Genomic DNA, 25,145 nt, shown 5'->3' on the forward strand with positions numbered 1-25,145 from the left:
ATAACCACTTCACAGCGATCATTTGTCTCTAGGGCTGGATGGTCGTAACCATTTTTAGACTATATTAATCTCCTTGAGCAGAGCTGCGTATAAAATATATAATAGAATATTGAAATTCAAAGCTAAAATATTGCCGTTTTTCTTTACTAAATTAAAGTTGCTAAAAAGCCCGTATTCAAGAGTTCAAAGAAGATCTGTTTAGTAATTTGTTGACTACATGTATCCAGCTTCCTTCAAGGTACCGTTTACTACACATGGATGTTCGATGTTTGTTAAATATTGTTCGAGCCATCCTAAAGAGGCACAAAGGGCCCTAATTTTTGGGAGTTGATTTTAATCAACTCTCCTATGCAGTTACTCAGACAAACCGAAAGTGAAATAGTGTTTGAACCTCAGCACAAATCATTGCTGCTGACAAGACTTAGTTCTTGAAATTAATTGATAAATTCGATGTAATGTATGCTAAAGCATTGTTTTTCAAGGAAACTTATTTATAAATACCTTGAAAATAGTCAGATTTTAAATGGTACGAACAATTTAAATATTTTTTGTAGTCGTATGTATTCCTACGCCAGAGTTCAATATAGTCTCGTTCAACTCGACGCTCGGCTGTCTCCGTAAATCCTTGTCGGAGATTTACGGTGTCAGCAGAGCGTTTGGTTGAACGAGACTAGAGTTGATCCATACAATTTTTGAGAGATATTTCTATTACTGATACATAGTTTGATTGAATTAATTTTATCTTTAAATATTATTTAACATGATTCATATGGGGGTTTCTCGACATTCTTGTCGAAAAAGTCCAAAAATTCATATTATAAAAATGTGCGTAATTCAACTTCAAAAATTAAAAACTACATGTACTTGTCATGCAAAATGACATATCATTGATTTTAAAATAAAAAAAAACATCGACAAAATCAACTCCCGTCAGTTCTTCAGTACTTTGATTTAAAGCTATAACTCCATACGCGTGCTGTTGATCACAAAATACGATAATTTATTTCCAACTATAATGAAATACAAATATAAAAGAATCTTTGTCCACAGTACATTTACAATGTATATATCCGCCTCCTCGACCCATGAACTGCTTTTCACACTATGCTAAGGGAATTTATATTCCGGTTCCACTGTCAAGTACAGGTAGAGGTACCAAACGGGGAACACGTACTTATAGAAAAGCGCAAAGGCTGCCAGACCAAGGAAGATGCCAATCACTCCCAGGATTAAACCAACGCTGTGGTAGAGTCTATACCGTATTACGTCGCCCCTCTCCATGGAGTCATCTGCCTGTGACATAAAAACATAGAATGACTATTTCCGTAAAACATCTTCATCAATGTTATGATGAACTACGCATGCGTACCTTGTAAGCCATGATGAATGCTACCAATCCGCACGGCCAGCTTCCCAAATAAAATGAGATACAAGACAAGCAGTACGGAATGTTAGAATTACTTGAAGTTCCATCACCTTCTTCCATTTCGACAATGATTGCCTTCACATGAAATTAGAAAAAAGGAGTCGTCTAAAGCCAAACATATACAGGTCCATCGGCCACAACGCTTACCTGAACAACAATCTCCGACTCTGAGCTACATGTACCTCTGCCCCAAGAAGCATAATGATGTCAAATTATACAATACATGGTAAAAATACATTATTTTTACTATTCTTCTTATTCCCATAAATAAGCTAGCTGCCTTATCGCTCCATAAATTCTGTCCCCATCTTTATAAGAAGCGTTTGTTTTCTATCTTATAATTTTCTGTGTTAAACTCTAATTGTGGTTCTTCCTTGACCTCTGGTAATCCATTGCTTGACAAAACCTGAAGCATCTTCACACTAGCTTGTTTACATACAAATTATTTAATTTCAAATTGACTTATTGTCATACTCTGGTTGATTAAAAGTTTGTGTTATTGTATCTATCACATTTTGCTTCTCTTTAACCTAATGGAATTGTAGTATTTGTGAATTTACATGAAACTTAAACAAATATAGGATTGTGCTTATCCACTAAGAATGCTTTATGCCAAGTTTGATTGAAGTCTTTCCATTCGTTCTAAAGAAGTCAAAAGTCAAAAATGTATTACTAAGAAGTTTTTACCTTGATTTATAAACAGACAGAACTAAAAATAAAATCTCACGAGCTTTCAGCTCAGGTTAGCTAAAATATTTAGAACAAGCGAGGACAAAATTTGCATAAAATTGGAACCCTTTCTTGTTTTAATTTTTATTTAGTTGACAGTTCTAACCATGTAGATTACTTTCACAAAAATTATTTGATAAGATAATTGTGGTAGGGAAATCATAAGAAGAGCCGTTATCATATAAACACCACCAAAAAATGGGAAAAAAGGTATCACACATACCATAATATAAAAGCACTGTTTCATCATAAAACAACCAATCGTATATGATAAAAAAATTAATTATATAGTTTTATGATGAATGGGGCAAACACGATTATGAAAGAATCACAGTTATTCTGGATAAAAGGATGTATTTACATCTACCGAGTATCATTCCCTTTATTTCTTACTGAAACTTTAGTTAATTAATAGCTCTATAGAAACTAACAGAACTGATGTCGACATGCCCCGTTTATCACTTTGTCGAAATCTACAGCGACTGAAACCGACAGGAGATTGACATGACTGGAATCTACATGCCCCGTTTATCGATTGGTCGAAACCTACGGCAACCTAAGAAAAATAACGGACTGCACGAAATAATGGTGTTAGAATCAAATTTCCATAGGAGATTATTTGGCTGTTTCTTTTATCGTATGTTCATTGACAGTAATTTAGTTAATTCAACTTAATTTTAACAATTGATATTTTGATTTTTTGCAAGGAAGATGTAAACATAAACAATAAAATGCTTTCGTTGATGATCCATGCGGGCAATGAAGGTAGCAATCATTGCAGTAAAAATTATATAACTTGCTAACGCGGGTTATGTACTTTTTTCTGCAATGTCGCCACCTTCATATCCCGCCTGAATCACCAAAGAAAGCATTTTATTTTTTAAATAACCCCCGGTTTTCAAATCATGATTTACATGGCTTGTTGGCTAATTTTTTTCTTCAAAATTTGATTGTCAGGGGACACACAGGCAATATTCTACATTATTCAATATTTTAGCCTTAACCGTCATAGACTTACAAACATAACTTTGGCAATTGCGATGCTAGTCAATTCTTATCATAAACCCGGCATAAAACCATCTTAAAACCATGCCTAGGTCTGTCTAGTCATGCCTAGGTCTGTTAAGTCATTCCTAGGTCTGTCAAGTCATGCCTTTGTCTGTCTAGTCATGCCTAGGTCTGTCTATTCGTGTCTAGGTCTGTCATGTCGTGACTAGGTCTGTCTAGTCATGCCCAAGTCTGTTAAGTTATGCCTAGGTCTGTCAAGTCATGCCTAGGCCTGTCTACTCGTGTCTAGGTCTGTCTAGTCATGTCTAGGTCTGGCAAGTCATGCCTAGGTCTGTCAAATCATGCCTAAGTCTGTCAATTCATGCCTTGGTCTGTCAAGCCATTCCTAGGTATGTCAAGTCATGCCTTTGTCTGTCTAGTCATGCCTATGTCTTTTTAGTCATGTCTAGCTCTGTCAAGACTTGCCTCGGTCTGTCAAGGCATGCCTAGGTCTGTCTACTCGTGTCTAGGTCTGTCAAGTCATGCCTAGCTCTGTCACTCAAGTCATGATTTACCAAATTTGATACAGAGGTCACCACTGGTTTAGTAATATGCTTAGTTTGTTCTATGATTTGTGTTTATATAAAATTGTTGAAAAGATCTGTACATTATTTTGAAGACTGACAATTTATTTTCATTGCTTGTTAGACATGTAATTGTATATGAAACCATAGGACTTTTTTTTTGCTTTTATATTGAGGACATTGCGTTCTGCCAGATACGTTTATTGTAAAAAAAAAAAATATATAACCCCGTTAAAATGAAATACAATATTTTTCCGCATTGTCGATCAGTTAAACTTTAGTATATATAAACAGCAATGTCAACATGTGTGCAGTATTATTACCCGTTGCTTTGTATTGCTGCATGTTTTAATGTATTACAAGTATCACCCTATAGACAGCTCGATTTCATCACATTTAATCAAATGCTTTCGACCAATCAGATTCAATTATTTTTACCAAGAGTAAATAATGACTAAAATTTTACTTCCAGGATGATATTTCTTTAAGCCGGAATGACATTGCGTTACAAAGTTGGGCTCTCTTAGGTATAGCGAAAACATGTTCACATATTACCTCTCTTGATGCAGTCGCCATTCTTTCTGTTTTCTTCCGACTTGACTCCCTCTGCTGACAAAAATTAGCATTACACGATTTGCTTGAAAATAATCCCTTACAATTAAGTCTAGATATTTGAATTGTTATTGATAAATATATATTTTTAAAAAACATATGTAATTGTTTTTGGTCAATGCCTATAGGAAGTATGATTTTGTATTTCATATTTTCGTTATACGGTATGCCCAATTAAGGTTGTTTGTTATATACAATGATGTTTGAGGATTTATATCGACAACCACCCTTTAACTGTGTATATAGAATGGACATAACCCTACTTTTATATAGATTCCAATAGATAAAGTACTAATCTGAATAATAATCGAAACTAATCGTATCTAAAGGAAGATTAAACTGTAAATTTTCAAGAGTAACAAATCTCACTTACCTTAAAGTTACAGCGACATTTTAACCATACACAACTTTCGGGAATATAATACCCTCGGTATTTTACGTAAAGCTTCACTGATCAAGGTCACCTTGAAAAAGGCGATTCAGATTTCATTTAAAAATGGAATTTTATAGTAGAGTAATTTTTGTTAATATTTATAATAAACAAGCAATGTTGCAGCTGTACAGAAAGGAATTATCAAGAGTAGAAGGTATGCTATATAGTTGTACAAATTTTATTTTTATACACCCACATCAGAATTCGAAGTAATACCTCCGCGAAGGCCCTCTAGATATTCTTCATTTGGAGTGCCAGGGCCACATCAGATCAGTAATATTATTCAATATATCTAAATTGTACAAAATTTACCTTTTGGTTTTTCAGTATATATTTTTATACAAAAAAAAGTTCTTATATATCGTTTCACTTATTTCAACTTAATAAGAGAGGAAAATTGGCGAAAGACGTAAAGGGAAAGTGCTTTTTGCATTTTTGCAACCAAAATCAATACTTGAAAAAAAAATGATGGCAAACCATCAGATAGCCAAAAATCGATTTTTAAACACAATTTCAATATATCTAATTTCTTTCTGTAAAAATTTAGAAGTAAACAAATATGGGGAAAAAATTTGAATTTTTGTTTGATCCGACACATGAGATTCCCTTCCGCTAAATGGTCGCGCAAGCGCAGAGAAATGTAAATACTGCAGCACGACATTAAGAATGAGAAATCTGCTCCTCATTATTTTTTTGGTTTGGAATTTTATGATATGTCTAGAACAACCCGCTTTCGTTAACACGTGTAATAAAAGATACTTTACTTCACAAGGATATATTTTTCACGCTCAACCTAAATTTGAAATATATTGTTGAGATATATATCAGCTCAGTTCTTTGGTATGCAATCAAGGTTTTTGCCACGTTTTTGTATACATTACTTAAATATTCAGGTAATAGATATGTTTCAAGCAGATTTTCAATTTGCCAGTTCGTTAGTTCGTAAATGAACACAAATAAATAATTTCTAATACTTCCCACAGACCTGATATTTTATAAATATGTAGCCAAAACGTTACCTGTGATTTGTTAACATAACAAAGAATTGAAAGCTCTGTATCACTAATATAACTCTATGACTAAATTTTGGTTGACCACTGGAAATATCTTAAAAAAGCATTGCACTAATAATAGAAAATGAAGAAATCAAATTATTTTTTTTTAGCTCAAATCCTGATCAATTTCATTTAGATAAATTGCATGTACATATATTACATATATTAATAAAGTTAATAATACGGTATATTTAATCATTTATTCAAATGTCACATGCCAATACATCAAATAAAATTTCATGATATAAAAACACTGTATAAAATAATGGCAATCTGCTTTGAAAGAGATATATATATTTGAGACACTATAAAAATGACAGGCTGCGTCCTTTTGCATAAAAATACATTTATAATAAAAACCATCAGATTTAAAATCTTAAAAATCCACGTTTCCCTCTTTTGTACATTAGAACTTGAATTTTTGGCTACGATTGCTTAAACGTTTAAGTTGTTCATTAAAAAGTATAACTTGTCATTCTACACATTGAAACAGGTGATTTAACTAAATCAAATATGTTATATAAACTGTTTAGAAAGTTTATATGACCAATTGGTGTCATTTATTCAAATAGGGGATACACGTATTCCCTATTCGAATAAGAACTTACTAAACCAAAAGCTGAATACTAGTAGTAAATATCGCATATTGAATATTTGATATCACATATTCAAATTTGCAAAATCACTTTATAACAAGGATTTAAAAAAAAACTCGCCCATAATCATTTTGGCAATATATTCCTAAAAATGTTCATCAAAACGTAATTTTATATCGATACATGTATCACTAAGGAATGATTTTTTATTCTATTTTTATTTTAATCTCTCTTTTTGATATGATATACATAATCATATATACAATCATGATATGTAATCCGTTCTGTCATCAGTATTTGAAACTTTATTTCGCAAGTCGAGTAAAAGATAAAACTAATTAAAAATAACAGGGTTGTCGAAATCAATCAAAACCACATGACACAAAAGACTTTGTATAAGAAAGGGGACTTAATCTTATATGTTGACCAAAAAACCCAAAATGAAATATTTAGAGCAGACCTCTGATTTCTTCATTAAAAGTTATCAAGTAGTTTATTATTCATTTCAATATGCTTCACATACAAGAACTCTTTGGGGGTCATGTATATTTAATTTGCACAACCTACAAATAGTGGGAAATACGTGTTTTAAGAATTTAAATGCTTCAATAATGAAGAAAAACATGACAGATGCTGTCGAAAAAATTGGAATATAATATTTTATTATATATAACGTAATATGATATTATATTATAGTTAAAAAATATTAAAATATCAAGATGAAACTAGGTGTATGATTTAGTATCTTACTTCATATCAGTACAGAAAAGACCCTTAAAAATTACTTAATTGAAACGAAATAGCTTTGTTTTTACGAAATCTTCTACTGATACCAATACATCCTATAAAAGGACGGAAAGATGAAGATGAAAAAGAAAACCCAGGCAGTAATGCCAGCAATGATGGTGAAGAGGCTGAAGGCAATGGCCGCCGCATGACATAGCCGTACTTGAGAACTTTCACGTCCACGTCTTTTCCAACTGTCAGCCTGCAAAAAAACCCTCATTCATTTAATGTAAGATAGGATAGATGTCGGGTGTTTTTTGTGTGGATTGATCATATTTTAGTATTAGATGGTGATAAGAAGAACACACTTCCGGTATAACTATTTATAGCATAAAATGATTTTCAACATTAAGGATGTTCAGTTGTCAACAAATTAACAATCAGATCTGCTTAAGATTCGTAGATATGATTTGCTTAGCTATTGACTATTATTTAGTGAAGAAAGACTCCATATATTTTATCTTTTAAGTTTGAGTTTTTCCTACATTTTTATACAGTCAGAGTTCTCCACTACACATGACTACAGTCTAAAAATGACCACGACCATCGTGTCCTCAATAGAATAGTATGGAACGCCACAGCTGCCTTATGTGCCTATTTCATGTGAAGATGGTGCTTTATTATATTATGCTGTGGTTATTTCATGTGAAGATGGTGCTTTATTATATGAAGGTGGTGCTTTATTATATGAAGATGGTGCCTTATTATATGAAGGTGGTGCTTTTTTATATGAAGATGGTGCTTTATTATATGAAGGTGGAGCTTTATTATATGAAGATGGTGCTTTATTATATGAAGATGGTGCTTTTTTATGTGATGATGCTTTTTTATGTGAAGGTGCTTTTTTATGTGAAGATGGTACTTTTTTATATGATGGTGCTTTTTTATATCATGGTGCTTTTTAATGTGAAGGTGGTCACTCGGAACTCTTCTTATTTTTGAATACTGGGTTAACCATTTATGTATTATCTCGAAATATTGAAAGTAAAACAAAAAATTCATGCGATCAAAATCCATTTGATACACTATTGCTAGTTCCTCTTTTTTCTAGCACAATTAGTATATAAGCTATCGAGAAGATTTAGCTGTGTACGACTTTACCCCAACCGAACTTACATCTATTAAGTGACAACTATATAATGACGGAATATTACACGAATTAAAGCCTAGTAACGCTATCCTGAAAAGCAGAAAATTGAATTTAATAATTATTTGTGTTTAAGCGAAGGTTATGCCCTAGCAATCTGATTAAAATAAGATCTTTGATCCGCTCTTAATTGGAAGTTGATTTTAATCAACTCTCCTATGCAGTTACTCAGACAAACCGAAAGTGAAACAGTGTTTGGACCTCATCACAAATCATCGCTGCTGACAAGACTTAGTTCTTGAACATAATTGATAAATTCGATGTAATGTATGCTAAAGCATTGTTTTTCAAGGAAACTTATTTATAAATAGCTTGAAAATAGTCAGATTTTAAATGGTACGAACAATTTAGATATTTTTTGTAGTCGTATGTATTCCTACGCCAGAGTTCAATATAGTCTCGTTCAACTCGACGCTCGGCTGTCTCCGTAAATCCCCGACAGGCAGAGAGTCTCCCTTGCTTGTCGGAGATTTACGGTGTCAGCCGAGCGTTTGGTTGAACGAGACTATAGAGTTCAATATTGCTTGGATCCATACAATTTTCGAGAAATATTTCTATTACTGATACATAGTTTGATTGAATTAATTTTATCTTTAAATATTATTTAAGATGATTCATATGGGGGGTTTCTCGACATTCTTGTCGAAAAAGTCCAAAAATTCATATTATAAAAATGTGCGTAATTCAAATACAAATTAGAAACTACACGTACTTGTCATGCAAAATAACATATCATTGATTTTAAAATAAATAAACATCGACAAAATCAACTCTCGTCAGTTCTTCAGTACTTTGATTTTGTTATTGTCATCGCCCAGTCGGTCTTCGTCATTGATGACCGTTCCTCTTTAAAGCTATACACGCTATAATTTACGTCAATTTTGAATTACAGTGAAAACGCATGTGTTTGTCTACTTATAAAAGTTATCCTTAATCTGTAAATTACAATGGTGAATTCCATCTCGTTACAAAGATATAGATTTTTGATTGTTTATTTTCCTGCCAGGAAAATATACCTTTTCATGAATATTGATGAAGAAAGAGCAAACCGACCTCATTGCGCATGTCCGCGGAGAATTAGGTGGTCGTTATTGTTTGCCTAATTAAATATCCAACTCGATTTTTGATATGCTTAACAGTTGTTAATTTGAAATACATACATGTATAATGAGTAAAATACGTTTGTCATTCACGATACCCTTACTTCTGCATTAACACGTATAGGATCTATAAATAGCACATAGGGGAAAAACACAGGTCTACGTCATTTTTTTAAAGGAAGTATTCATTTTACTCACAGGCTTGTATTTTTTTCTTTTGTTTGTACTCGTATATCGGACAAATTTATGCTTCACTAAAAATATCCTTTCCTTTGTGAAACTATCACAATTATGAAGATGTTGACCCTTCACCAGTTTTGGTATGATAGGCTAAATTTAGCTGTCGATATCACGTGATAGATTGATATTCACGAGGAGGCATTACTTTCCTGGCAGGAAAATAAATACTTTTTATTGTTTGATATTTGATATATTTGTTACGTGATCGAATTGAGCATTATAATTAACAGAATAAAGGTAACTTTTATTAGTAATCAAACACATACATTTTCCCCTTTATTCAAAATTGACGCAAATTATAGCGTGTATAGCTTTAACCTAGGTGGTGAGTTGGAGGAAGAGCTCACATTCTGAGTGTTTCAAAACAAAACATTATAAAAGAAAAAACAAATAAAGGAACGGATTGAGGATCTGATTTTAAACAGACTGATGCCCTAGGTGATAGGATTTGACTTGAAGATAAAGTAAGGGAAAGTCATAGGGAAAGGTCTACTATACTATAATATAGCTCAAAGAAGGTCCTTTTATAAGTGGTAAAGGCAAAAGTAAAATGTCAAGAAATACTGACAAAATATTATATTATTCAATTAATCATATTTGTCAATTCAGTTGAGATGAAGTCGTACAGTTCATCTCGTCACATAAATACTTATTATGCTAAAAAAGAGAAACTAGCAATTGTGTATTAAATGGATTTTAACTGTATCAATTTTGTTCTAGTTTCAAAATTTCGAGATAATAAATGTTTAACTCAGTCTTCAGAAATAAAGTTCCGAATGACCATCTTCACATTAAAAAGCACCATCTTCACATAAAAAAGCAACATCTTCATATAAAAAGGCACCACCCTCATATAATAAAGCACCATCTTCATATAATAAAGCACCATCTTCATATAATAAAGCACCATCTTCACATAAAAAAGCACCATCTTCATATAATAAAGCACCATCTTCACATAAAAAAGCACCATCTTCATATAATAAAGCACCATCTTCATATAATAAAGCACCATCTTCATATAATAAAACACCATCTTCATATAATAAAGCACCATCTTCATATAATAAAGCACCATCTTCACATGAAATAACCACAGCATAATATAATAAAGCACCATCTACATATAAAATAGCCACATGAGGCAGCTATGGCGTTCCATAGAATAGTACCATGTGGTCATTATGGTGACATGTTGACATGAAGATCTGACAAGTCGACATCATAATCCGAGAAGTGGTGGCAGAAATATGCGAAGATAATGTCAGATATGAATATATATTACATGTATAACAATCATTTTAAGTTTTAACGGTATATAGTACAGGGAAAAAATATAATAAAAAGTACATTTATTATTAATTTAAAAATAACTGTACATTGAAAAATAAATTTACAAGAAGAACATCGTCGCTGGACAAGGGTTTAAGATCCGCTGAAGGAGAAAGTAAACCCTTAGCTAGCGAAAAATCTGAAAGACCAAATGAATGCATGTGTTGATCCAGGAAATTTTCCCAGGGGAGTGGAGTGAGTGTCGAGAGATATTTTTAAAGTTTAAAGGAAATGGCCCCGAGGTATATGTTTTGTAATTTCAATACGTAAACTTAGAAAAGAACTTTCAAAGGGAGGAGGGGGTCCATACTCCCCTCAAGATTCCCGCATGCAATGCAGTCATTGTTGGGATCAAGTCTTATCAGAAAATTATGACGATTTACTTTGACCGTCATATCCTTTTTATTGACTAGTTATTTTTTTTAATTGGATGACACAAATAGGTTATATACATTTTCAATGTTTTACATGAAGAAGTCAGATAATTAAAACGAAAAATGCTCAGTATTATATTCAACTGAATAAACAACAAGCAGACAATAAGATGTCGGCATAAGATGCGGCAAGTAAACTTTGCTAATATGTCACAAAACTTAATAGATCGCAAGTCTCGAAATAAAATTGTGACCAATTTGTTATTTAAAATGTGATACTTACAATGCATGTGAACATACAAGCCACGAGGCTACACGGGGAAAGACAGATACATCCCAGCCAACAGGCGAAACACAGGAAGCAGTATGGAATTGAATAATTGTCCCTCGGGGGCTTCTCGATTTCTATAACCACAGGCACTTGCTAAACAGAAAGCATTATTAGAGTTCGAATGTATCAGATTCTACATCCGTACACCTAAGTTTAAGTTAGCAGGATATCATAAAAACAAAGCAATTTAACGTACCATCCCTTACCATGAATTAGACAAGAGGCCCATGGGCCACAGCACTCACCTGAGCAACAACAGACATGATAAAATCAGCTTTATGAAGTCATATCCAAAATATCGGCCATTATCGGAACAATAAATGAGTAAAATAGATCCTATATTAATTTTTTCAAAATGTTCTGCAGATGTTCTCTTGTAAGTGGATGATTTCATTGTAATATATTGACCATTGCCATTCTCAAAAGGATCTAAAACAGCTGTTTATGTAATTATAAATCTAAATCAAACTGTTAACCCCTTGTGTGGCCCAATAGTTATCAAGGGCAAGAGTCTAAACAAATAAAAAATTATTTGATTTTGAAAGATTTTCTCAGTCTCTATATTACAGTTCCTAAAATTCCTAATATACGGCTACAGCTTTTTCTGGTGGATTGATTTTTAAAAAACAGATATTTTTCGTCACATTCCTATGTAAAATTTCAACCCCCCATGGTGGCCCCACCCTACCCCCGAGGATCAAGATTTGAACTACCCGGGGATGCTTCCAAACAAGTTACAGTTTTTCTGGCCAGTTGGTTTTTGAGAAGATTATTGAAGATTTTTCTCTGTATATTCCTATGTAAAAATTCGAACCCCATGGTGGTCCCATGCTACCCCCCGGGGATCATGGTTTAAACATACTGAAATGTACACTACCTGAGAATGCTTCCACACAAGTAACAGCTTTCCTGGCCGATTGGGTTTTGAGAAGATGATTTTTTAAAGATACCAACATATTATATTGATTCTTAAATATCCTTTGAAAAAGGGCATGACCCTTCATTTTAACAAAATTAAATCTCCTTCACCTAAGAAAGCTTTGGGCACTGTTTGGTTGAAATCGGACCAGTTGTTCTGGAGAAGAAGTCGAAAATGACAAAAGTTTACAGATGGATAGACGGACAGACAGACAGACGGACAAAAAGTGATCAAAAAAGCTCACTTGACCTTTCAGCTCAGGTGAGCTAATAAAAAAATTGAAATAATGGAATATGGAATAACACGTTTTCTTAATTTTTGAATTTCTATTTTACAGGGAAAAAATCGATTGGTTTTAAGTTTATTAAACTATAAATAGGTGAAACCTTTAAACTTTATGAACTGCGAAATGGTATAGTTTTTTTCAATCCAGATTATGTAAACTCAGTTGCTATCATTTCTTCCTTTTTTTATAGATACGATAGCTATCAAATTTATTACTTATAATTCAATATCGAATTTCTTACTTATAATCCTTTTTATTCAATAGCTATCTTATTCATTTTTTATCATTCAATTCTGCATCAATAATTTCAAGATTAAGACGAATTATGCTCCTTAATAAGAAAATAATGTACAAAAAAAGTTTAAATAGGTGTCAAGTTGACTGTCAACTAATTCTCTCAGCCTTTCAAACAGAGTTACTAACAAAATATGAATACGTGTACATGAGATAGTGTCGGCCAATCATATTTTTGGGGTCTTTCGCTTGTTGGTAATTTTATATATTGGCTTGCAAGCAACTAGTTTTTGAAATAAAGTTCGCTGTTTCAAATTGGCATTAAAAATTACGGATACATCTTTTTTCTAATTTGAGTCATCTTCAAAAAACTGCACATCCATAACAACGAAAAATTTTTAAAATGAAATCAAAGTTTAATTTAAGATTTATAAAAATGTATATGAATATTGTTTTAGAACTTAATGAGTTTTGTATAGCTGTGTCTTTAACAATGATAAATATTTGGTTGGTGACGTCTGTTTTTATATTTGAATCGTCTTCTTCAAATAAATTCTTTTGCGAAAATTTGCTTAGAAAATTTGCTTAGATCATTTTTGTACATATACGTAAGTGTTATTTCCAGACCATATCATAACGATGCCTATGTTCATAAGAAGAAGTAAATAATTATTATAGAGAGACTATATATTTCATTCATCAAAAACGAAAAAAATCCGAGGTTTGTAGGTAATTTCTATCATATTTCATTGATAATGAGTTTAATCACAACTTTTCAACAACCGTGTTCGGTACACCTTATCAAGCTATTGTTATGAAGCTTCATTGAAAGAATTCGTATCTCAATTTTCAGAAAATATATGAACATGTAGGCTCCTTTCATTTATTAGATCTTGAACTTAATAAGTAAAGCGGTTAAACAAACAAATGGTTCACATTACCATCTCCAAGCTGTCCTGTTGCACGATGAATTCAGCTTTTTGTCCAGAACAATGGATTATAAACAATCCTCCATGTTTAATAAATGCAGACGTGGGATGACATGAAGGCCGAACACATTTTGTGTCGTCAGGTAATTCCAGGAAAAGGTAACTCTTATTTTGGACCAAGACAAAATGCTTCATGTGAAATTGGATTTACCCAGCTGATAATTATGATCAACAGCCTTAGCGAACTACTATTTTTTTTTATAGTAAACGAATTGTAGTCGGATTGTCAATCAATGGATTCCGAAAATTTACAACATTAACTCATCTATGCAATCAATTGCTGCGGAAGTGGAGTGGACCTGTGCATTCATTCGCTAAACGGCAACATAAAATAGTTCTTTGACGAATTGAGAAGATGCTGAATTTTATTTTTTAAAACCAATGACGTGAGATATTCAGTTATTTTAAAACAACTCTGTAACCATAAATGATTGAATTATTTACAGCCTTTATTTATATGGAATAAGACGCACAGGCCCTTGAAAAATTCATGTCATGAACGCACGTTTATTGCTATATGAAACCATCTTTCAATTACAACCTACATGTATACATTGCTTTTTAAGGAAAAGTAGGCAATATATGTAGTTTACACCTATTCTGCTGAGCTCATTGATAGTTTGCCTGGCTACAATATCATAATTGACATACTTGCCTTTATTTTCAATTATCTCCATGAACAGCATCCAAATATTGCTCACTGACTTCAAAAGTCGTTTTAAATTATTATACTATTAGGGTACACTTCGTGTTTGTTTCTGTATACCGTCCTACAAATAAAGAAGACACAAGAAGTAAATAAACGGGAACTTCGATTAGAGTGCTAGAAAGTGTGACAATACTAAAAGCAGAGGATGCCACGCGCCTTGCTTTATAATTACCGAGTCCTTGAACCCTCCTGGAACTGTTCTTGTGAAAACATGACATCGTATGTTTTTGATTCCGATTCTCAGGTCAAATATACAAATATGCTTTATAAAAATGTTTAGTTTTGTTTGAATTTCGGTTTCAAATTACCAATCACATGCTTTGATAGAGAGATTGCTCATTTTTTTTAAAAGTTACTTACACGGGCTATATACTTACTTAACACTCAACATAGGTGTGATGAAACCTTAGAATTTGCAATATATAAAGAGATAAAAATGAATAACTAAAAACTGGTTAAGACTATGGCTATAAAAGGCAATGCAATATTTATTTGTATCCCAATGTCTGGATTGTTTGTTGTCCTGTATTAGTTCAGTTTACGGTGAGAAAGGTATATCATGTTTTCATTTCTCCGACGTGTTGGGTGGACAGGTAGAATCTGGATGATAACTATAGACTCGCCACAGGAGAAAAACTTGTTGACAGATAGTTTTCTCAAAGTCTAACGATTTTTTTTTTCAACTGTGTGTAAAAGTCCTATGATCAATACTTATCTGTAACATTAAAGAGATTCTTGCAGCAAGCGTCGTCTTCCAAAACTAAGAGTTCCTAGCTATGATCATAATTTTCCTTGTACTACTTCAAATCACCGGTATATTTTTTTTCTACATTTAACGTTTGATTGATAATAATTATTTTGATTTAATATAATAAAGAAAGAACGGCATCATTTTTGTCGCCGCTCGGACGGACGAACTTCGGTTATGTAATTTATGTAAAAGAGACATTGGAGATGAATTTCACTATATTTTGTGTTGCACTGTGTTGAAAAACGAAAGAAAAAGTATATACCAAAATTTTATCTTTTTAGACCAAATATTGTTAAATTTAACAAGCTTTTTGCCCAAACAATATGAGCTTATTAATCAAATTATGTAAATTTATAAGTATTGTTAACGAAAAGGCTAAACCTCCTGGTTATTAATTCCTATTTATTTATCTACATAAAAAATTTGTACATTTATACTTCATATATATTTTGTAGATCGAACCATTATAATTGTTTATTTTTTCTCTACTCACGCATAAAGTATATATTGTCTATATGTTTGTAATATTCTCTATGTTGTAAATTACAACCAAAGAGATAAAATAAACTGTTCAACTGTTCAAACTGTTACTATAGTAACTGATTTGTATTGATATGCAATGCTAATGTAATAATTGCAGACAAGTTCATAAAGAATAAATTAAAAAATCATGACATCTTAGTGTATGTTCATTTAGATTAAACGGTTTTTTACCACTTACGACAGTTGTGAAGAGTGCATAATGTTGATAAAATTAATTACTGTCATAAACTTTTGTTAGCAGTCTCAACCAATATGCGCGGTAAGAGAAAATGCTTATGTTACACAAATTCGCGTACTGGTACATGTTATGTATATGGCGCATGCCTGCTTGGTTTTTTTAGTGGGAAATTCAATTTTATATCCAATATGAATGATAAATAAATTATACGTCTTTTGCCTGATAATCATTTTTAAAATGGACCCCATGTTAATTCTACATGACAAGTATTTTTCAAACCGTTCATCAATTCATAAATATGCATATTAGTAAAATGTCTCTGCACACCAGTATCAACATTTGAACATGTTTGCCTATCATCAATCATAACATAATTTATGCATGTTCTATTAATAGTTTAATCTAGAAATAAAATCAACGACCAGCTAAAGTGAATGCAAATTAAGCAATAACGCCCGAGATAGAGGTAAGGCGTGTAGTTTTGCTCTGATAACATACATACTGAATATACACTTACCCTCCGTCAAAGAATGTGGGTAATAATAGCTTATCTCCCGCGCGGCGTGATAGAGGCTCAAGCGTCCACAGAACACAGACACTGAACCCAAACCCCCAGAATGGCGACCAAGGGCCTGGACCATTGGGGAGACATCTTGGTGGTGGTTGTGTACTTTTGCTTCATCCTTGGCATCGGGATATGGGTGAGTTGACTCTTTAAAGAATGCATGTACGGACCAGCGCCTATAACGTTTTAAAGAAATGTGTGTAGTAAGTTTGCTGTATTTTTCAGTCTCTGTGCAGACCAAACCGTGGAAATGTAAACAGCTATTTTCTGGCTGGACGAGCAATGCCCTGGTTTGCTGTAAGTATTTAGGTGCGTAGGTTCAAGGACGGCTATGTTTAATATATATAAAATGTTGATGATGAATTACAAAGCTAATGAATTCCATCCCGACTATGCAACATTATAAATTAAACTATTCAAACGTTTCAAAGTTTTACCTTTTGTTGTTCAATTTGAAATTTGGTGCTGCATAAACATTCCAGGATTTGCAACATTTATGATAACCAGAAGACACTATTCCAACCATACTTACTGACAGTTAGAAATCCATGCATATGTCAATAAGTTTTAAACACGCGTTTGAAAGCCTTGGTGCATAATGACATTCTTTCATAACCTGGGGCACATTTTCTTTAACAGTGGCTTTGTAATTGATGTGCATCCTTTCCGAATGAATGAATGTTTATTTCTCTCAAAACATATCAATGATGCATAAGGTACAAAAAACTAAAAATATTTACAAATGTACACATGCAGTGTCAAGTTAGGAAGAGTACAGGAATTAAATAAATCGAGCCAATATTTTTTTTTTTAAATATGGACAATTTTTTTTTAATGAATCAATATCTAGGGTATTCATTTGATTTCCAAATTTATAAGTGTTAACATTTGTATTTTCCCTCTAGCCTGTAACGATACCAACCTGTTTTGTAGGTCGGAGCATCTGTGTTCTCTAGCAACATCGGCAGCGAACACTTTGTGGGCTTGGCCGGGGCCGGGGCCTCCTCGGGGATAGTTCTTGTGCTCTACGAGTGGTTTGTAAGTTCAAAAGAACGACTGCCTCTTTCTCCCCCCCCCCCCTTTTGGGGGCGGGGGGGGGGGGGTGGGTAATTATTTTTATCTTTTAATTGCGTTTTTGTTTTCGTTGTAAGATTGAAAGAACAAGAACAGTTGAACTTCTGCCTCTTATTTTTTTGAAAGGGGTGGCCCAAGGAGGGGGTTGGGGGAAGGGGCGATTTTTTTCATTTAGCAGATGGGGGTTGCGGTAGGTGTGTGTGTGGGCATAAATGTCTTGGATTTTCTCTTTGATTTTGTTATACAAAGAGGACAACATATAACATACATGTTTTGGTTTTAGGTGATTTTCGAGATTTTGGCCTGTGCCTGGATGTTCCTTCCCGTCTATATCTCGGCAGGGGTAAGTCACTATATAGAATATTATTTTGTTATTCAAGCTGTTTATCTGTTTATTTCAATCCCTCATACCAGTGCAGCATAGCTTTCTGATAATTTTGACAGGTGTTTACGTTACCTGAGTACCTGCATAGAAGACATGGGCGGGGCAGAATCAGGGTCTACCTCAGCTGTCTGGCTCTCGTACTTTACATCCTCTCCAAGCTCGTGGTCTGTTCATAGTCGAGTACATTTACAGTCTGTGACTGCATTACTAGATTAGCCAATTCACTCTCATTGCCTAATTTTTCGACGTTTTTCTTTTCCAAATTTCGGGCAAAAATATTAATATAAAGAACATTAATTGCAACACACACTAATAAAACGCTCTCGTTGTTATACACATACATTGTGTATTAAGAATTAATATGATCATAAAGATATCATAATGATCTAAAGGTTGTATGACAGTGGATAAACTCAGCGTGCCTATTAATGTAGACATTTTTTGATAAAGGTGAGCATTTTCTCGGGTTCAATGTTCATCCAGATGGCTCTAGGATGGAATATGTACGCCTCCATTATCGCTCTTTTGGTTGTCACCGGCATATTTACCGTGTTAGGTACCTCTCTCTCTCTCTCCTCCTCTCTCTCTCTTTCTCTCTCTCTGTAATTACTGCTGTGTAACATTACTGACCTCTCTCTCTCTCTCTCTCTCTCTCTCTCTCTCTCTCTCTCTCTCTCTCTCTCTCTCTCTCTCTCTCTCTCTCTCTCTCTCTCTCTCTCTGTAATTACTGCTGTGTAACAGTTACTGACCGCTATTTACTATGTTTTTGCTCTGTGTTGGGTGAATCAACTGTTATTTTCCTTCTCTTGATAAGGTTTAAGGTAGACTGCCATTGGACCTACTGATATGTTTTTTACTTTATCAGTGTGGACTGATTGCTTCATGTATAATTTTTCTTTATATTAAGGTGGACTGACTGCGGTGATGTACACAGACACGTTCCAAACGGCCATCATGATGATTGGGGCTGTCATAGTAACCGGTTACGGTTGGTTTGAAAATTAATATTATGAAAATAGTAGAATAATAAGTAAAACTATAATGCACTTTAGGTAGTGTTTTATCGTTTTTCAAAGTATAGACAGCAGTTTAAAAAAATGCATGGACAGGCCAAATAGCTTTTACCTTTATTTTTCTAAAAATATTCTCAGTAATAAAATATATTAATAAAAAAGGGGAAGATCCCGTTCCCCGTTGCTTTCTTCCTGCAATCAACTGGAAAGAGCTAAGGGTGCAAAATGCTTAAAAGAAAGTTTTAAAGACTCGTTTGTATCAGTCATCTTTTTGCAAATATGCTCAATGATAAAGCATTGTAATATTCAAGGTTTTAACGAAGTTGGTGGATATTCCAACCTGCAAACAAAGTACATGAACTCTGTTCCGTCCGTCCGTAATGAGAATACGTCGTGTGGTCTGCCAAAGCAGGACGCCTTCCATTTATTTCTGGACCCTGTTGACAGCGACTATCCTTGGCCGGCCATCGTGCTTATGTCAACGATTGGGGCAGTCTGGTACTGGTGCTGCGACCAGGTACTTGTTTGATAATGTGACACTTTGAATGTAAATTTTCCGGTTAAACGCAATTGCTTGAACTTTCTATGGGTGACCATTAACTGGTTCACACAATCGTCTTAAAACTTACTCTAGTATTTAGTTAACATTGTTTTACAGTATAGATTTTAATTTACAACATACAATACAGAATAAAAACCCCACTTGACTCTTCGTTGTTCGAAGATAAAAATATGCTATCAAATGAGCATACAAGGTAACTATTGAGCAGCCTTAAATGCAAACTGAAGCACCACTCCTTCTTCTTTACAGATGATCGTACAAAGGTCTTTGGCCGCCAAAAACATCTCCCATGCTAAAGGGGGGTCGATCTTAACAGGATACTTCAAGCTCTTACCGATAGTCCTGCTGATCTTCCCTGGAATGATCAGTAGAGTCCTGTACCCAGGTATAGCGTTACCATGATTCTCGCGTTACGTCCGATAACGATAGAATGTGCTGAAATTGGTGTATCAATTTCTTGAGTTTTTTGCCTTGGTGTTTAAATAGATGATGTGGCGTGTACGGACCCGACTGTTTGTGAGGCTGTTTGTGACAACCCTGTGGGGTGCTCCAACATCGCCTACCCAAAACTCGTCTTGGAGCTTCTTCCTTACGGTAGGTTTACCTTTACCATAACATCCTGACAGTGGATTAAAATAACTCTTAATTAAGTAATTACGTGTAGCATTCTTCATTAAAAAATATACGATTGATTTTAATCAGATTAAAATCATAAGAATAAACGTCTTCCTTCGTTGTGCGTCTATTTAGGATCCTTTCCTTTACTTACAAGCCATTTTCATTTTAATTACGGGTGTTCATCCCGCACGCTGCAATATACTACAGAGAAAATATTTCAGCTTTGGTAAAAGATATTTGTTAAATGGACAAAACAATTGAAGTGTCGGGGATTTATTTTTTTGGCGCTGAAGGATTGCGGGGACTGCTGATGGTTGTCATGTTCTCGGCTGTGATGAGTTCCCTCACGTCCATTTTCAACAGTTCTAGTACAATCTTTACCATGGACATCTGGAGACGAATTAGAAAAGAGGCCACTCAGAGGGAACTGCTAGTGGTGGGACGGTAAGATATGTGACAAACAGAAAATTCTTCTCCCAACATGACTTAGAACTATTTTAACAAGAGCTTGGATTTTGGGTAGTTGTGTCAAACAGCAAATCAACAAGATTTGTCTGGCTTTTGAGCTTTTTGCTTGAAACCGCAACATTTTTAATTTGTTTTGACGAAAGGAATAGATAGCTATGTCCTACTGAAAGTCCAAGGTCTTGTTAAAATGGTTCTAACGAAATATCAAGTTTGATATTATCTCAGCCACTTTATAAAATGGAAGTTAAAAATCAAGGAGGATACAATTTTATGTTTAATTAAATACATGTAAATAGAATAAAAAGATTTAAAACTGCGGATTTGTTCGAATGACCTTGTACCTTGACCTTGAACTTAGTTGTTTTTGGTTTCAGTGTATTTGTTGTGTTTATGTGTGGGGTCAGTGTTCTCTGGGTCCCGATCATCAAGTCCTCCTCTGGGGGGAAACTCTTCACTTATATGACCGCTGTGGAGGGCTATATTGCAGCACCTTTAGGAATAGTTTTCCTTTTCTCTATTTTCTGGACAAAAACAACGGAACCTGTGAGTCTTGCAAAAACATATATCTAAAACTACTTAACTAAGTTTTGAATCTGGAAGAATGAATTTTACACAATTTTTTTTTACATTAAGCAGCTACTTACTCAATCTTTTTGATCAAACAATCAACTTGTCAATTCTTCATTTTCAAGTCTTTTTTTTAAACAAAAACAAACGTAGAGGTCATTTATTTTTCTTTAAAGGCGGTCTTCTTTGGATTAATCATAGCAAATATCGTAGGCGGAATACGTCTTGTTCTAGAATTTGTCTACCCAACGCCATCATGCGGTGAATTTGACGAGAGGCCTCAGATTCTGTCTAAGATGAATTACCTGTACTTTGGCGTGATGCTGTTGTTCATCACAGCGAGTGTCATCGTAGTGGTCAGCTTGTTAACATCTCCAAGAAATCCCGATGAGGTATAATATCTATTTGCTTTTCTTTAAAGTAAGCACAGAATAACCGATGAATAGCTTTTAGCATTTCTCCATGTGTTGAAACATGGACACAACAATTTTTATTGTCGTAGGGTATCCGAAGCATCAAATGATTTTCAATTCAATGACCGTTTGATGTTTTGATATTGGCACAGCTGAAGGGAGTCACGTGGTGGACCCGTTACGGTCAGGAAACATCAGGGGAGGCAATCGAGTGTACTAACTCAAATGTCAACAACGATATTACTCTAGGTTCCCAAAACAGATTAGGTATGCTCTGTATTTAATCTCACATTTTAATGATTCGACTATAACGAATATTTAGAAATTATTCAAAACCATGGCTACGTTATAGTTGACAAAGTGAAAAATTAATAAAAATATGATATTTATAGTAATACGTTGACACAGATATTTCCGTATACTACAAATACTGCCGTATACTACGGATAGTTCCGTGAACTACAGATGGTTCCATATACTACAGATAATTCCATATGCTACAGATAGTTTTGCATACTGCAAATAGTCCCATATACAACAGATAGTTCTGTACACTAAAGATAGTTTTGTATGCTACAGATACTTCCGTATACTACGGATAGCTCCGTAAACTACAAATGGTTCTATATACTCAGTACTACAGATAATTCCGTATGCTACAGATAGTTTTGCATACTGCAGATAATTCCATTTACTACAGATAGTTCCGTATACTACAGATACATGTAGTTCCGTATACTACAGATAGTTTTGTACACCTCAGATATACTACACATCTTTTGTGATTTTATACTAAATGGTCAATTGTAGAGGCAGACACAGAAGACAAAGAGGAGAAGACTGCGTGTCAAAAGATCCTGACTGTTCTGTTCGGAAAGACAGACGTTCATCAAGTGGAGGAATTTCAGGTGGAAAAACGCCGGAAGTTTCTCTTGCAGGGGAAGAATTCTAGCACCCTTCTTAATATAAACGCTATTTTGTTAATGGTTCTCATTGCATTTCTTACTGGATATTTTAGTTAGAACCCTTTTCTTTATGATCATTTTATCTTTTCTTTATGATCATTTTATCCACTAGATGAATTAGAAGCATTTACACTATAACCCATCTAATCATTCATTTTCCCTCATTAATCAACCCTTTCCATGAGCATTTAAAAGTAAATGTATTTTTGTATCTTGCTATAAAAAAATAAAAATAAAAACACCCAAATATGGAAATTTTTATGATAACTTTTATATTAAAAATCTGCTCCGGGTGAGGCTCGAACTCACAACCTCCGCATGCCTCAATCTGTGTGAACACAGAGAAGGTACTGACTATAAGTACGGCGCGCTAACCGATTGTGCCACCGGAGCAGTTGATAACATTATTAATTATGCGCAAATTATGCAAATATACTATAAGGTACCCAATTTTATTAATTTTTCAAATACATAAACTTATTAAATTTTAATTTAGGAACAAATGTTATCAATAATGTAAGTGGACATAAATGCTACCGTACGAGTCAAATTGCAACAGGAAACATCTATCATAAATTGGTTCATTTATATAGATTTTAGTTATGAATTAAGATCCTCCTTAAATTTACTGGCACAGCTTTAAGTAATTTTGTTCTATACATGTAATTTCGCCTCTCTCATAATTACATGTTACATTAATATTTGTGTGGACTTCTTGTAGGAAACCAAGTAAAGACGAGCGTCTTAAATAAACAATAATTATTTATTTAACTTCTTTCCATATGCATCCATCCCTTACGATGCCAAACATTGACTAATATTCCTTCAATTTGGTAAATGTGCATGTCGGGAGTCGAAACTGGTATCGCAAACAATTTTTGAAAACAAGATTCAATGTGCATTTTTGTTTTGTTTTGTCAAATAAGTTCATTCCCAGCATAATTTGACCTGTATGGTCTGACCAGTTCTTATCAAAATGTCCTTTCCTATTTCATCAATACTTGTAGATCGTAAAAAATTATCGCGAATAAGCTCGTTTAAAATTTCCTGATAGAGAAAACAACATATTTCAGCTCAGTTCAGTTTTATATATCGTGGACTGACTGAGAGCATTAAGTGCTAACGAGATAATACCGGTAAAATAAATAAAATCGGACGATGAACTTGAATTAAAAGGCACGTGTTCCTGGCCAATGTGGCAATAACGTTATCAAGGATAACATGGTAAACGCTAAACATTGTAAGCCAACTTATCTTCGCGACGACTTTACTTCGCGATTCACAGGAGAAACACTGGTTCGCATCGACTTATTTTCGGGATCAAAATGAAGGTTATCTGGAAAGTAATATACAATATATTCAAGGTAAGAAATAATCGCGATCACGATATTCTTGCAAACTTTGCAATATTTCTCGCACGCGAATAATAGTCGGTTTACTGTAAGTAATACGTAATTATTCTAGTAACGTCGATGTAAATCATTTATGGGAAGGTTAAAGGGGCATGGTCACGATTTTGGTTAAAAATTATTATTCCGATTTTAATATTTACAATGCTTCAGTAAGGCATTTTTAATAGGCCACCGAAATTTGAGTGTCATTTGCTGAGCTTGAAGTTCTATTCTATATAAACAAGGCGTTTGTTTACATTTTGAATGTTGAAGTGAAAGTTACAGTTTTGGACCTAAAATGAATGTCTTTACGTTAGAAACTGTTTATTTAGGTTTAGAAGGAATTAAAAGATGGACAAATCAGCTTGAAAAAGATTTTTACTGGTACATTGGACCTATCTAAACAAAAACAGGGCACGAACTTGTTTACATGATAAAGAATTGTGAGCCCTGTATCTTGCTTATAACTTCACGAATGACTCAAATTTGATTTGATCACTAGAAATGCATTTCTAAAGCATTGTAAATACCGGTAATAAAAACAGAAGACTAGAATTTGACCAAAATCGTGACTATGCCCCTTTAAGGTATGAATATTACGACTCTTTTCGATTCATATGAATGAAATGCAATTGCGTTTAAAGTTTGAAAAAATCAACAGTTTCTTTAAAACTGTTCTTTGAACCTGAGCTAACCTTTAAAAAAAGAAAAGAAAATCCCATAGTCATAGGAATAGTCAAAGAATACACAATTATAACACATTTTGTGGTAAGTAAGTATATC

At 33.8% G+C, this 25,145-nt stretch overlaps 1 protein-coding gene, 2 long non-coding RNA genes and 1 other non-coding gene across 5 annotated transcripts; 1 reads left to right on the forward strand and 3 right to left on the reverse strand.

Moving 5' to 3' along the window:
• Nucleotides 1-977: 977 nt before the first annotated feature.
• Nucleotides 978-4,809, reverse strand: LOC105323693 (uncharacterized). 2 transcript variants are annotated; one of them, XR_010714644.1, is made up of 4 exons: nucleotides 4,712-4,809; nucleotides 4,282-4,335; nucleotides 1,370-1,501; nucleotides 978-1,293 (listed from the first exon to the last, which is right to left on the reverse strand). It is a non-coding gene; the product is annotated as an uncharacterized lncRNA (long non-coding RNA). The 2 variants fall into 2 exon arrangements; XR_010714643.1 differs by having other exon boundaries at nucleotides 4,282-4,332; nucleotides 4,712-4,802.
• A 1,206-nt stretch (nucleotides 4,810-6,015) lies between these two features.
• LOC105323692 (uncharacterized) lies at nucleotides 6,016-16,998 on the reverse strand. Its single transcript, XR_004601316.2, has 4 exons — nucleotides 16,859-16,998; nucleotides 14,113-14,930; nucleotides 11,685-11,825; nucleotides 6,016-7,410 (listed from the first exon to the last, which is right to left on the reverse strand). It is a non-coding gene; the product is annotated as an uncharacterized lncRNA (long non-coding RNA).
• On the forward strand, nucleotides 16,901-23,338 carry LOC105323707 (sodium/glucose cotransporter 4). Its single transcript, XM_034468258.2, has 15 exons — nucleotides 16,901-17,042; nucleotides 17,132-17,203; nucleotides 17,840-17,944; nucleotides 18,264-18,323; nucleotides 18,425-18,529; nucleotides 18,816-18,921; nucleotides 19,273-19,353; nucleotides 19,690-19,895; nucleotides 20,190-20,325; nucleotides 20,427-20,534; nucleotides 20,852-21,002; nucleotides 21,401-21,569; nucleotides 21,770-21,985; nucleotides 22,159-22,273; nucleotides 22,817-23,338. Exons 1-15 carry the CDS (start codon nucleotides 16,959-16,961, stop codon nucleotides 23,026-23,028), a joined length of 1,926 nt encoding a protein of 641 aa, XP_034324149.2. The 5' UTR covers nucleotides 16,901-16,958; the 3' UTR covers nucleotides 23,029-23,338.
• Nucleotides 23,256-23,364, reverse strand: Trnai-uau (transfer RNA isoleucine (anticodon UAU)). Its single transcript has 2 exons — nucleotides 23,327-23,364; nucleotides 23,256-23,291 (listed from the first exon to the last, which is right to left on the reverse strand). It is a non-coding gene; the product is annotated as a tRNA-Ile (tRNA).
• Nucleotides 23,365-25,145: the final 1,781 nt, after the last annotated feature.

This window comes from Magallana gigas, chromosome 6 (genome assembly GCF_963853765.1).
Source record: "Magallana gigas chromosome 6, xbMagGiga1.1, whole genome shotgun sequence".
Lineage (NCBI taxonomy): Eukaryota > Metazoa > Mollusca > Bivalvia > Ostreida > Ostreidae > Magallana > Magallana gigas.

What these genes read in the sequence shown, in the direction of transcription:
- LOC105323707 (XM_034468258.2), top strand. Translation starts at nt 16,959, where the DNA reads ATGGCGACCAAGGGCCTGGACCATTGGGGAGACATCTTGGTGGTGGTT. An exon ending in CTTGGAGCTTCTTCCTTACG is followed by an intron (nt 20,535 to 20,851) that starts GTAGGTTTACCT and finishes TTGGCGCTGAAG; the next exon opens with GATTGCGGGGACTGCTGATG. An exon ending in AGGTTCCCAAAACAGATTAG is followed by an intron (nt 22,274 to 22,816) that starts GTATGCTCTGTA and finishes GGTCAATTGTAG; the next exon opens with AGGCAGACACAGAAGACAAA.